The sequence below is a fragment of the Crocodylus porosus genome, unplaced genomic scaffold, assembly GCF_001723895.1.
Source record: "Crocodylus porosus isolate Cpor-Errol unplaced genomic scaffold, CroPor_comp1, whole genome shotgun sequence".
In the NCBI taxonomy this organism is placed as follows: Eukaryota; Metazoa; Chordata; order Crocodylia; family Crocodylidae; genus Crocodylus; species Crocodylus porosus.
The window spans coordinates 71,251,657-71,263,202 of NW_017728949.1; the positions used below are offsets into that span (position 1 = coordinate 71,251,657).

The following is an 11,546-nucleotide window of genomic DNA, read 5'->3' on the forward strand; positions in this document are numbered from 1 at the left end:
GAGTCCATTATTCTCTCCTGCCATGGCAGGGGGTCGGACTAGATGATCTGCTCAGGTCCCTTCCGACCCTAGAAACTATGAAACTATGAAGAAAATGAAGGTGGGTGTTGTTTTGTTCTTTGTCTTCCCTTCTAGCCCACATCATATTAAGTTTTGATGATATGGATAATTTTTTCTATTATCTAGAGTCTATGAACCAACTCAGTAGCAATTTCACCTGCCAGGTAAAGAAATACCAAAGGCTTCTGAAACAATAAGACCTTCGTATAAAGAGGGATATCAGGGCTTAAAATTTCAAATGTTCATTTCCATCTACTGGCAAGTAAAAACTAAGGGATGACTGGATAAGAAAAACATCCAAAAAAAAGTAAGTGTAGATTTGGTACATTATTACCATGCTGCTCTCACCGTGATTAATTAGAGAGTCAATGCTACTTTATGAGAAAAATGTAATGCTATATAGAAAGATTTGTTAATATTACAAATGTGTTCCTTTTAAAATACTTTTGTATCTGTGTGTGTGTGTGTGTGTGGATGTGTGTGTGTGTGTGTGTGTGTGTGTGTGTGAATTGCCCCTGACCTTTAGATGATAGGCTCTCTAAAAATACGGAAGATCCACATGTAGCCATCCCATGTTTACCAAATGCATATATAAGTAGAGTGTATGCACAAGAAACTTTAGATGCTGTCTCCACACACAGTGGCCAGATTATTGTCAGTAATTTGTGCATGGGTATTTTATACATGTACTTTGCATGTATATTAACTTTGAAAATACAGGGTGTGTCTACACATGTAATAAGGTGCATGAATAAACTCCTGAACTTATTGCTTTGGAGTTTATTGCTCTTGAGCACATCATCTGAACATGCGCCCAGGAGCAATGAACTTCAGAGCAATAAACCCGAGTTTATTCATGTGCAGCACCTTATGCCAAGTTAGAGCAGCCCCAGCTGGCAGGGGCTCAGATGGCCAGCCTGCCAGCCTGGGGCTATTTCCCCTGCCTAAACATGCTGTGGAGAGGCTGGCCAGGGTAGGAGGGTGTTTCAGTGCAGGCCTAGTCAGCAGGCAGCCCCCACATTGAAGTACCCTTATGCCACAGCCAGCTGGGACACTCTACACGTGTGCTGCTGTGTTTTTTACAGTGCAGGAGAATAGTAGTTGTAATTTAACTTACTTTGGCCTAGTAAGGGTACACATGTTTTACAATGTTACACAGCAAATTAGTCAATTGATGCACCCACAGAGTCCTGATTGTTACATTCAGAATACAGTACGTATACATTTGCATGTATATAACATACTGAAAATGAAGCACTTAGAAGTAATGAAGATAAAAAGTATTTCAACATTTTGTGTATTTAGTGGGCATGTCTGTATGAGGTGCTTTACTGCACAGTAGCATAGTTTACTGTGCAGTAAGTATGTGCATCCACATGTGAACATGCTTACTGTGCAATAAACCTTGCTAATCATAAGTAATTTTGCTACCTGTAAATACAAGTAGAAAATTTACTTTTGATTAACAACGGCACAGTAGCACTCATGTAGATAACTGGGAGAAAATCTGCCTTTGGTCAGTCAGCCACCAGGGGGTGGGAGATTGCTCCCTGCCTCCGGGAACTACCTGCTGCCAGGGTGGGCTCCACCACCAGAGCCCAGGCAGGGACTATGTCCCCCTGCCCCAGCACCAAGGAACTCCAAGCCCCCTGCTCCAAGATTGTGATTGGAGGCTGGCAGATCATTATCTTTCAGTCCCCTCTTCACTATCACAATTGGGGAGCAGGGGGCTGAGAAACCCTTATCTCCCAGCCCAAGTAATGGTTTCATAGATTTCATAGATATTAGGGCTGGAAGGGACTTTATAAGATCATTGGGTCCAGCCCCCTACCCAAGGGGCAGGAAGTCAGCTAGGGTCAAAGGATGCCAGCAAGATAAGCATCCAAATGTTTCATAAAAGTGTCCAGAGCAGGTGCTTGCATTACCTCTGGGGGAATCCATTCCAAGCCTTGGGGGCTCAGACAGTAAAGAAGTTTTTTCTTATGTCCAGCCTAAAACGGTCTTGAAGGAGTTTGTGACCCTTAGATCTTGTCATCCCTTGGGGTGTTCTAGTAAACAGGTGTTCCCCCACATCCTGATGCACACCCCTTATGTACTTATATGGTGCCACTAAGTCACCCCATAGCCTGTGCTTCTCTGGGCTGAACAGTCCCATAGCTTGCACTCTCTCTTCATAAGGCCTGTTCACTTGCCCTCTGATCATGCACGTGGCTCACTTCTGGACTCATAGATTTCATAGACATTAGGGTTGGAAGGGACCTTGGGAGATCATTGAGTCCAGCCCCCTGCCCCAAGGCAGGAAGTCAGCTAGGGTAAAAGGATCGCAGCATGATAAGTGTGCAAACCCTTCTTAAAGGAGTCCAAAGTCGGTGCTTGCACCACCTCTAGAGGAAGCCTGTTCCAGGCCTTGAGGGCTTGGACAGTAAAGAAGTTTTTCCTGATGTCTGGCCTAGCATGGTCTTAGAGGAGTTTGTGACCATTGCTCCTTGTCATCCCTTGGGGTGCTCTGGTGAACAAACATTCCCCCAGATCCTGGTGCACACCCCTGATGTACTTATAGGCTGCCACCAGGTCACCCCTGAGCCTGTGTTTTTCCAGGCTGAAGAGTCCCATGGATCTCAATCTCTCTTCATAAGGCCTATTCTCTTGTCCTCTGATCATGTGCATGGCTCTCCTCTAGACTCTCTCAAGCTTCTTCACATCCCTCCTGAATTGTGGAGCCCAGAATTGGATGCAGTACTCCAGCTGCAGCCTCACCAGGGCCACATACAGTGGGAGGATGACATCCTGATATTTACTTGAGAAGCATTTATGGATGCAAGCCAGAGTTTGGTTTGCTTTACCAGCTGCGACATTGCATTAGTGGCTCATGTACACCATATGTTCATTCATGACTCTCCAGTCTCTTTTGGCTTTGGTACTAGCTAGCATAACACTGCCGAGTCTATGCTAGCTAGCTGTGGGGTTTCCCCACCCTCCCCAAGATGGAGTACCTTACATTTGTTGGTATTGAAAGTCATCAGGTTTGTATCTGCCCACTTTTTCAGCCTATCCAAGTCAGCCTGGATCACCAGCCTATCCTCCAGTGTGGATGGTCTACTCCAAAGTTTGATGTTATTGGCAAACTTGGCCAGTCCACTTCTGACATTTGTATCCACATCATTGATACAGATGTTAAAGAGAACAGGTCCCAGGCCAGAGCCACCACTGGTCACAGAGTGCCCTGATGATTCTCTTCTGTGGACCACCACTCTCTGAGTCTGGTCTTGGAGCCAATTCTTCAGCTATCAGACTGTGAAGTAGCCAAAACCACAATTGGCCAGTTTTTCCAAGAGGAGATCGTGGGACACGAGAGCAAAGACTTTTTTGAAGCCCAGATATATGATGTCAATCTCTTCTCCCTTGTCCAGGTGATATATCACCTGGTAATAGAAGGAGATGAGATGGGTCAGGCAAGGCCTGCCAGCAACAAACCCATGCTGGCTGTCCCTCAGGATGTTGCCATCAGCCAGCTTGTCAAGAGTGGACTCTTTGACGATTTCTTCCCGAATCTTCCCAGGGATTGAGGTCAAGTTGACTGGCTTGTAGTTCACTAGAACTACTTTCAAGCTTGACTCTTTCAAGCTTTCCATGGCCTTCCTGAATTGTGCAGCCCAAAATTGGTTGCAATACTCCAGCTGCAGCCTCATCAAAGCTGAGTACATTGGGAGGATGACATCCTGGGTCTTGCTTGAGATTCATTGGTAGAGGAAGGCCAGAGTTTTGTTCACTTTGTCAGCTGTGGTATCGCATTGGTGCTTCATGTTCACTTTGGGGTCAATCATGACCCCCAAGTCTCTTTCAGTTGTGGTGCTAGCAACCGTAGCATTGCTGAGCCTATTAGTGTGATGTGGGATATCCCTCCCCCGCTTCCCCCCCACCGAGGTGGAGCAACGTGCATTTCTCCATATTGAATGCCATCAGGTTTTCATCTGCCCACCTTGCAAGTCTGTCAAGGTTGGCCTGGATCACCAACCTATCCTCAAGTGTGGTTACACTTCCCCAAAGTTTGGTGCTGTCAGCAAACTTAGCCAGTCCATTTCTGACACCAGAGTCCAGATCATTTATAAAGACATTAAAGAATACAGGTCCGAGAATGGAATCTTGGGGGACACCACTGGTCACTGAGTGCCATGTTGATTCAGTTCCATCAACTACCACTCTCTGGGTCCAACCTCAGAGCCAGTTCCCCAGCCATCAGACTGTGGTATAATTGAGGCTGCATTTGCCCAATTTTTCCATGAGGACATCATGGAATGCCAGGTCAAAGGCTTTTTTTAAGTCCAAATATATTATATCAATCTCTTCCCTTTTGTACATCACCTGGTCATAGAAGGAAAGGAAATTAGTCAGGCAAGACCTACACACCACAAACCCATGCTGGGTATCCCTCAAAAAATTGCCTTCTATTAGTCTATCAAGAATGGTTTCTTTGACATTTTTTTCCAAAATATTCCCAGTGATTGAGGCCAAACTGATTGGCTTATAGTTTCTCGGGTCTTATTTCCCTCCTTTCTTGAACACTGGCACCACATTGGCCCTCTTCCAATCTTCAGATGCTTTGCCCAAGTGCCAAGAGTTCTCAAATATCCTTGCAAGTGGCTGCACAATGATGTCTGCCAGTTCCTTTAGCACTCTTGGGTGCAATCTATCTGCACCATCTGATTTGTGGAGGTCCAGCCTCTAAAGGTGATCCCTCACAAGATCTACACCAATGGTGGACATATATTCACACTCACACGGGTCATACCACATCATGTTAGGCAGAGTGGTCCCTTTGGGTTGGTGAAAAATGATGAAAAGTAAACATTAAGCAGATTGGATTTTTCCTGGGTGTCTGTAGTTAGCTGCCCCAACTGGTTTAGCAAGGGTCCAACATTGCCTTTGCTTTTCTTTTGACTCTGCACATATCTGAAGAAGGACTTTTTATTGTCCCTGATTCGTGTAGCTAGTTTGAGTGCAGTTGCAGCCTTGGCTTTCCTAGTCCACTCCCTACAGGTGCAGACCAGTGCAGAATACTCCTCAGTGGTGTTTCCTGTGTTCCATCCTTCATAAGGCTCTCTTTTTAGATGTAGGAGGTCCATGAGTTCCCCGTTGAGCCAAAGGGATTGCTGATCCCTTTCACCACCTTTCCTATAGGTTGGGATGGACTTCCCTTGTGCTTCTAGGGTCACTTCCTTATGAGCAACCTGTTGTCATGAACTCCCTTCCCTGTCAAATCATGGCCTCTCAGGGCCTCAAGAACAAGCCTCTTTAGTGTATGAAAGTTGGCTTTCCTGAAGTTGAGGACTACTGCATTGTTAGATGGCTTGACAGTTTTGCGATGGATAGTGAAAGTTATCAACTTGTGGTCACTGTCATCCAGTTTCCCTTCGATTCTTAGGTCACTGATTAGATCATCCCCTTTGACCAGTACCAGGTCCAGCAGTGCCTTACCTCTTGTCAGCCCATAAAGTTCTTGAGGCAGGTGGAGCTCATCCACACATGTGAGGAAGCTTTGAGACCAATCAGATTGGACTGAGTGCTCTTCCCATGAGATGTTTGGGTAGTTGAAGTCTCCCATGACAACCACACATTGAGAGCATGCAGCCTCAATTGGTCCCTTGATTTGGAGGTCTGTAGTAGACACCTACCATTGTATCCCCTTCACCACATTCCCCTCATATTCTAAACCAAAGGGTCTCCAGTCATCCTCTGTGTAGCTCTCCTTCACATACAGAGCTACACCCCCGCTCCCTTTTTCAGCACAATCTGTCCTGTACAGAGTATAGCCATTTATACCCATAGTCCAGTTATAGGAGGAGTCCCACCAGGTCTCTGTTATCTCTATGAGATCATAGTCATCGTAGTTTATCAAAAAGACCAGTTCCTCCTGTCTATTTCCCAAACTCCTGGCATTAGTGTACAGGCAAGTAAGTATGCCATTGAAATCTCTGTTCTTGGGCTGGGGAAGGAGTGGGTTTCCTTTAGCATCCTAACCTGCTGATTTTGTGGTTGATGCTTGGTGATCTTGCTCTGGTGGTTATCTGCCCATCCCCCAGTGAGCTTAGTTTAACGCCTAGTTGAGCAAGTCAGCCATTCTGGCTGAGAAGATGAGCTTCCTCCCCAGTGGAGTGAGGTGGAGGCTGTATCTTCCCAACAGACCACTGCCTCTCTCTCTGAAGTGCAGACTGTGGTCATGGAAGCTGAAGCCTTCATGATGGCACCAGCACCACAATCTTCATTTGGTCATGGGGCTTCGGCTGGGAGACTCTTATCTCTCAGTGCCAGCTCCATAGTTGCAGGACCAGTGCTAAGAGATCCTTATCTCCCAGCCTGAGGTGGCAGCAGGGGTCTATTGCAGGACCACAGGAAGAAGGAGCAGTTTGCTGCCATTAGCATCAAATCTACTCCTGCTTCCCTGCATGTGTGTACATGCCTATCCAGGAGTTTTTAATCATGAGTAGTTTACTCGTGAGTAAACTAATCCCAGATGAAATGCATGTGTAGACACACCTAGTAGGTAGAAAATAAAATAGCAAAATATCTGTTTATTATTGCACAGTCTTATTGTCAGTATTAGTAGCTCATGGTAGGACAACATAATACTTAAATGGATTATAGATCTTAACTGTACTACGTCTTAACAAAATATCCAAAACAAACAATAATATATCAGTATAGATTTATTTTTGAATAAAGGTATGCTATACAAACATGTAAGATTATATATATATATATATATATATATATGAAATATCTAATTTAGAAATTAAACATTAATTTCAGGCTTTTAAAATAGAATCTCATTTTGCCTGCATTCTCTATATGCCTTAAATGTTTGTGTCTTATTCATAGAATCATAGATGCTAGGATCAGAAGGGACCTCAACAGATCATCGAGTCTGACCCCCTACCTAGGCAGGAAAGAGTGCTGAGGTCAGGTGACCCCACAGATGCCTATCCAGCCTTCTCTTAAAGACCCCCAAGGTAGGTATCACCTCCTCACTGTAGGCATCATCTCTTTGGATCTATTTGTCATGATAAAATACAGTTAGCTTTGCTGAAGATTTTGTCACACTGATGACTCATGTTCACCTTGGAGTCCACTATGACTCTGAGACCCCTTTCCACTTCTCTGCTGCTGAGAAGGTCACTTCCCAGCCAGTAGGTGTGCTGAATATTTTTATGCCCTCGGTGCAGCACTCTGCACTTGTCCTTCTTGTACTGCATCCTATTGTGTACTGCCCATTTTTCTAACCTGTCCAGGTCTGCCTGCAATCATTCCTACCCTCCGGAGTGTGCACTGCACGCCACAATTTAGTATCATCTGCAAACTTGGACAGAGTACACTTCACACCCACATCCAATCCACTAATGAAGATATTGAAGAGTACAGGTCCAAGGACTGAATCCTGAGGGACTCCAATACTCACATCCTTCCAGGTCAATACTGACCCATCTACTACCACTCTCTGAGTGTGACCACTAAGCCAACTTACCACCCACCAGACCATGTAAACATCTTTGTCACAGCCTCTTAATTTATTTATGAGAACAGGATGAGATACAACATTGAAGGCCTTTCTAAAGTCCAAGAAAACAACATCCACCTCTACTTCTGCATCTAAGCATTTTGTGATCCTATAATTCAGCCTGAGATTCTTCTGCATTAACTGGATTTTAATTATACTTGCCACATTCAAGTGATTCATCAGATCCATCTCCACAGTCATCATCATGGTCACATACAAACTGTTTGGGAATGCAGATTTTATTCTGGCACAGGAAGGCATTCTCATCACATATGTTATTGGGAGCTATGAAATATAGTACACAAAAAATAAGGAACACTTAGAACAATTCATATTGTTCTTCATTTGGAAAAAACCTCAAGTGATATAAATTTGAGATTTCTAACTGATTCAAAACAAATAATCATAAAATTTGTGTCACATACACTGATTAGCACACACAAGCAGAACCAGCAGCTACCATCACAAAGAGGAAAATAAAAATCATCAGAGGATCTCAACTAACGTGTTCAAATTTATCACTGATGGCTTACAGTTGGGCTGTGCAAAACGGCATCATTCCATTTTGATTTACGTTTCAAGGATTCAGCAGAACAGTGTTTCATTTCGAATTTTGTTTTGATTCAAAAGCACTGTTCCATTTCATTTTGTCAAAACACTGATGCTGTTTCAATGCTTTTTCAATGTTTTGCCCATAGGCTATAATGGGGAAGCTTGAAACAGCCTCTCTCATCTGGCAGGCAGATGGGCTGTGGGAGGGCTATGGGAGGACTGCGGGAGCTGTGTGAGTCCTCCCTCAGTTGTGGGCCCTCAATCTGCCTGCCAGATGAGGGAGGGAAGCTGGGTGCTGCCACCTGGGACTGGCAAGCTGGGGAAAGGAACTGAGCTCTACCCCTCAGTTCCCCTCCCCAGCGCTGTGATCAATCAGACTGGGGAAGGGAAATGAGCCCGATCATTCAGTTCCTCTCCCCAGTGCTGTAGTGGATCAGGCTGGGGAAGGGAACTCAGTTCCCCTTCTCAGCACTGTGACCAGGTTGGGGAAGGGAATTCAGCCCAACTCAGCTGAGTTCCCCTCCCCAGCCCTACAGTGTTCCTCTCCCTAATCCTAGTGCTGGTGAGGGGAACTTAGCTCAGCTGGGCTCAGTTCCCTTCCCCAGCCTGATTGATCACAGCAATTCCCTAGCATTCCCTAGCTCAATGGATCACAGCACTGGGGAGGGGAACCGAGTGATCGGGCTCAGCTTCCTTCCTCAGCCCAATCAATCACAGTGCTGGGGAGGGGCTCAGTTCCCTTCCCCAGCCCCATTGATCACAGTGCTGGGAAAGGGAACTGAGTGATCAGGCTCACTCTCTCCCCCAGCCTGATCAGAGCACTGGGGAGGGGAAATGAGCCCGAGTTCAGTTTCCTACCCCTGCGGTGCGATCAGCTTCCTGCAGTCCAGGCATGGGAGATGGGGAGAGCCAGAGCTGCACCCTCGGCTGAGCCACAATGGGCTGCAGAGCCACTGGGAGAGTAGCTCTGGTTCTCCCCTGTCTCCCACCACCTGGCTGCTGGCACCATTGAAACTCAAAACATTTTGACTAGCCTCATTTCATTTCAAGGCTGTTTTGGAGCCCTTTGTTTCATTTTGATTTCATTGTTTTAAGCTTGAAATGAGTCGAAACAGTGTTGAAACAAAACAGAGAAATTTTGCACAGCCCTAGCTTCCAGTATATATTGCATACTATAAAGGCAAAGCACAATGCACTCCACTAAACACTCCACATCATAATAGGCAAAGGATCCACCAGGAAAAATACAAGAAACATGAAAAATACTGTGAAAAAGTAATCCAGAACACATTTTAGATTTTATTGTACATATAACAAAACAACTTATACCACAGCCAGCTGTAGAGAGTTCATCACTTCCATTAGGACAATCTCTTTCACCATCACAAAGCCAGTGTTGAGGAACACAAGCATGGGAGCCTAGGCAACTGAATGTGTCTGCAGCACAAGTTACGGCACCTAAAAAAAATTGCAAAAACTTAGGGCTGAACAAACATCCTACCTGGAACATTTTATGAGCTTTTTAGACTATAGTTGCTGAAGAATTATAACATGAAAAAGAAGGTTGATACGTCAGGTTGTACATTGGACAGTATTCTAAACATTTAGATTAAGATTGTACATTAAAGTTTCTGCATCTATATTTTTTCTTCTGTGTATTTACTTCCCACAGTTACTCATTTATTCTTTTATGGAATGTTATTTTACTGTTTTTCAAAAAAAATCTAGGCAGTAGAACACTTTTACAAGGCACAGACATATTTTAGGAATACAGTGTTATTTTTAATTCATTGGATTAGCCCTAATACTAAGAGTTCTCATCTGTTCATTACGAATTCCAATGGAATGTTAGGTGCTTTGGGCAAGTTCAGGTCTGTATTGCCCCATACCGAATACTGAATAGAGAACATGGAGTAGTTGAGGCAAAAACCCCAAAAACTCACAAAAGAAAAGCAAGCTTTCTTAGTTTTATACAATGCACTTTTTGTCACTTAACAGGACCACTAACACCACAAGGAGGAAAGTTAGATGGATTTTGAGTGTTTTGGAGTACTGTTTGGAGAATTCTTTCTGGGGTTTGTTTTTTGTAAGCTGCACAGAGCCTTTTGGATAGGGTAAAATAGAATTCTAAAAACATAAATAATTAAGTTAGATGTTTTTGTTTGTTCTTTGAGAGCAGACTTTCCTCTAGAATAAATTTCTATTTTTATGTACAGTTTATTAGCCAGTTTTGAAGTGATTGTTTTTATGCAAACCATCATTATGATTCCTTTTTCCAGATAAACCAAATTTGCATCTCTAAGGAAGAGAAAGTACATTTTCTATTCATTTCTTTGAATATTTATTAAAATTAAAGTTAAACAAATTCACAGACTTCATCTTATGATTCATTTCCATTATTACCTCCAAAAGGAAAAAAAACCCCAACATTGTTGCTTTTACTAATCTGACATTTCAGATACTTTTGAAGATAAATTGCATTTTAAAAACAGGTAGACTTCAAAATGCTTAAGAGGGCTTGGAAACAAACTCTTTTTGACAGCCCTGGAAAAAAAAAAGAGTGAATCTCTTGTCATTTAAGAATCTTCAGTACTGCTCCTCTGGTAGGGCTTTTTTCCAATAGGATATCTGTAAGCAATGGTAGACTATGGATAAGAAGGTGATATATAAAATCTGAACAAAATAAAGGAGTGGTAGTTTGTTGTTTTGTTCTTGATTTGTTCTTAAAATTTCTATTTTCTTTTGATACTATTCCACTGACTATGTGTGCTAGACTAGAGACATTAAATCTGATTTAACCATGACCCCAGTATCCATAAATGAGAATCTTTTTTCCTGACTGCAAATATCAGGGTGATAACTTGAACCTAATGTTACAATTGAGAGCTGCTGGCCATTATATTTAAAAAATCATAGTAATCAGGAGAGGTTCCAGATGATTGGAAAAGAGCAAATATAGCGTCCATTTTTAAGAATAGGAAGAAAAAGGATCTGGGGAACTACATACTGGCCACCCTCACCTCAGTCCCTGAAAAAATCATGGAGCAGGTCTTCAAGGAATTCATTACTAAGCGTGTGAAGCAAAATAAACTGATTAGGAACAGTCAGCATGGATTCATCAAGGGCAAATAATGCCTGACCAACCTGATTGCCTTCTATGATGAGATGACTGGCTCTGTGGATATGGGGAAAGCAGTGGACATATAACTTGACTTTAGCAAGGCTTATATGTGGTCTCCCACAACATTCTCACAAGAAAGTATGGGTTGGATGAATGGACTGTGAAGTAGATAGAAAACTGGCTGGACTGTTTAGCTCAAAGGGTAGTAGTCAATGGCTCAATGTTTAGTTGGTAGCCAGTTCCAAGTGGAGGGCCCCAAGC

The 11,546-nt window shown here is 43.5% G+C and overlaps 1 protein-coding gene across 1 annotated transcript in view; it reads right to left on the reverse strand.

The window, feature by feature from the left end:
* Positions 1–11,546, reverse strand: part of LRP1B (LDL receptor related protein 1B) — a 1,585,724-nt gene that overhangs the window by 298,524 nt on the left and 1,275,654 nt on the right. The window contains exons 52-53 of the mRNA XM_019553609.1: positions 9,494–9,622; positions 7,775–7,897 (exon numbers count right to left, since the gene is read on the reverse strand). Of these exons, the coding sequence (XP_019409154.1) occupies positions 7,775–7,897; positions 9,494–9,622 (252 nt within the window). The remainder of the gene's footprint in view (positions 1–7,774; positions 7,898–9,493; positions 9,623–11,546) is intronic.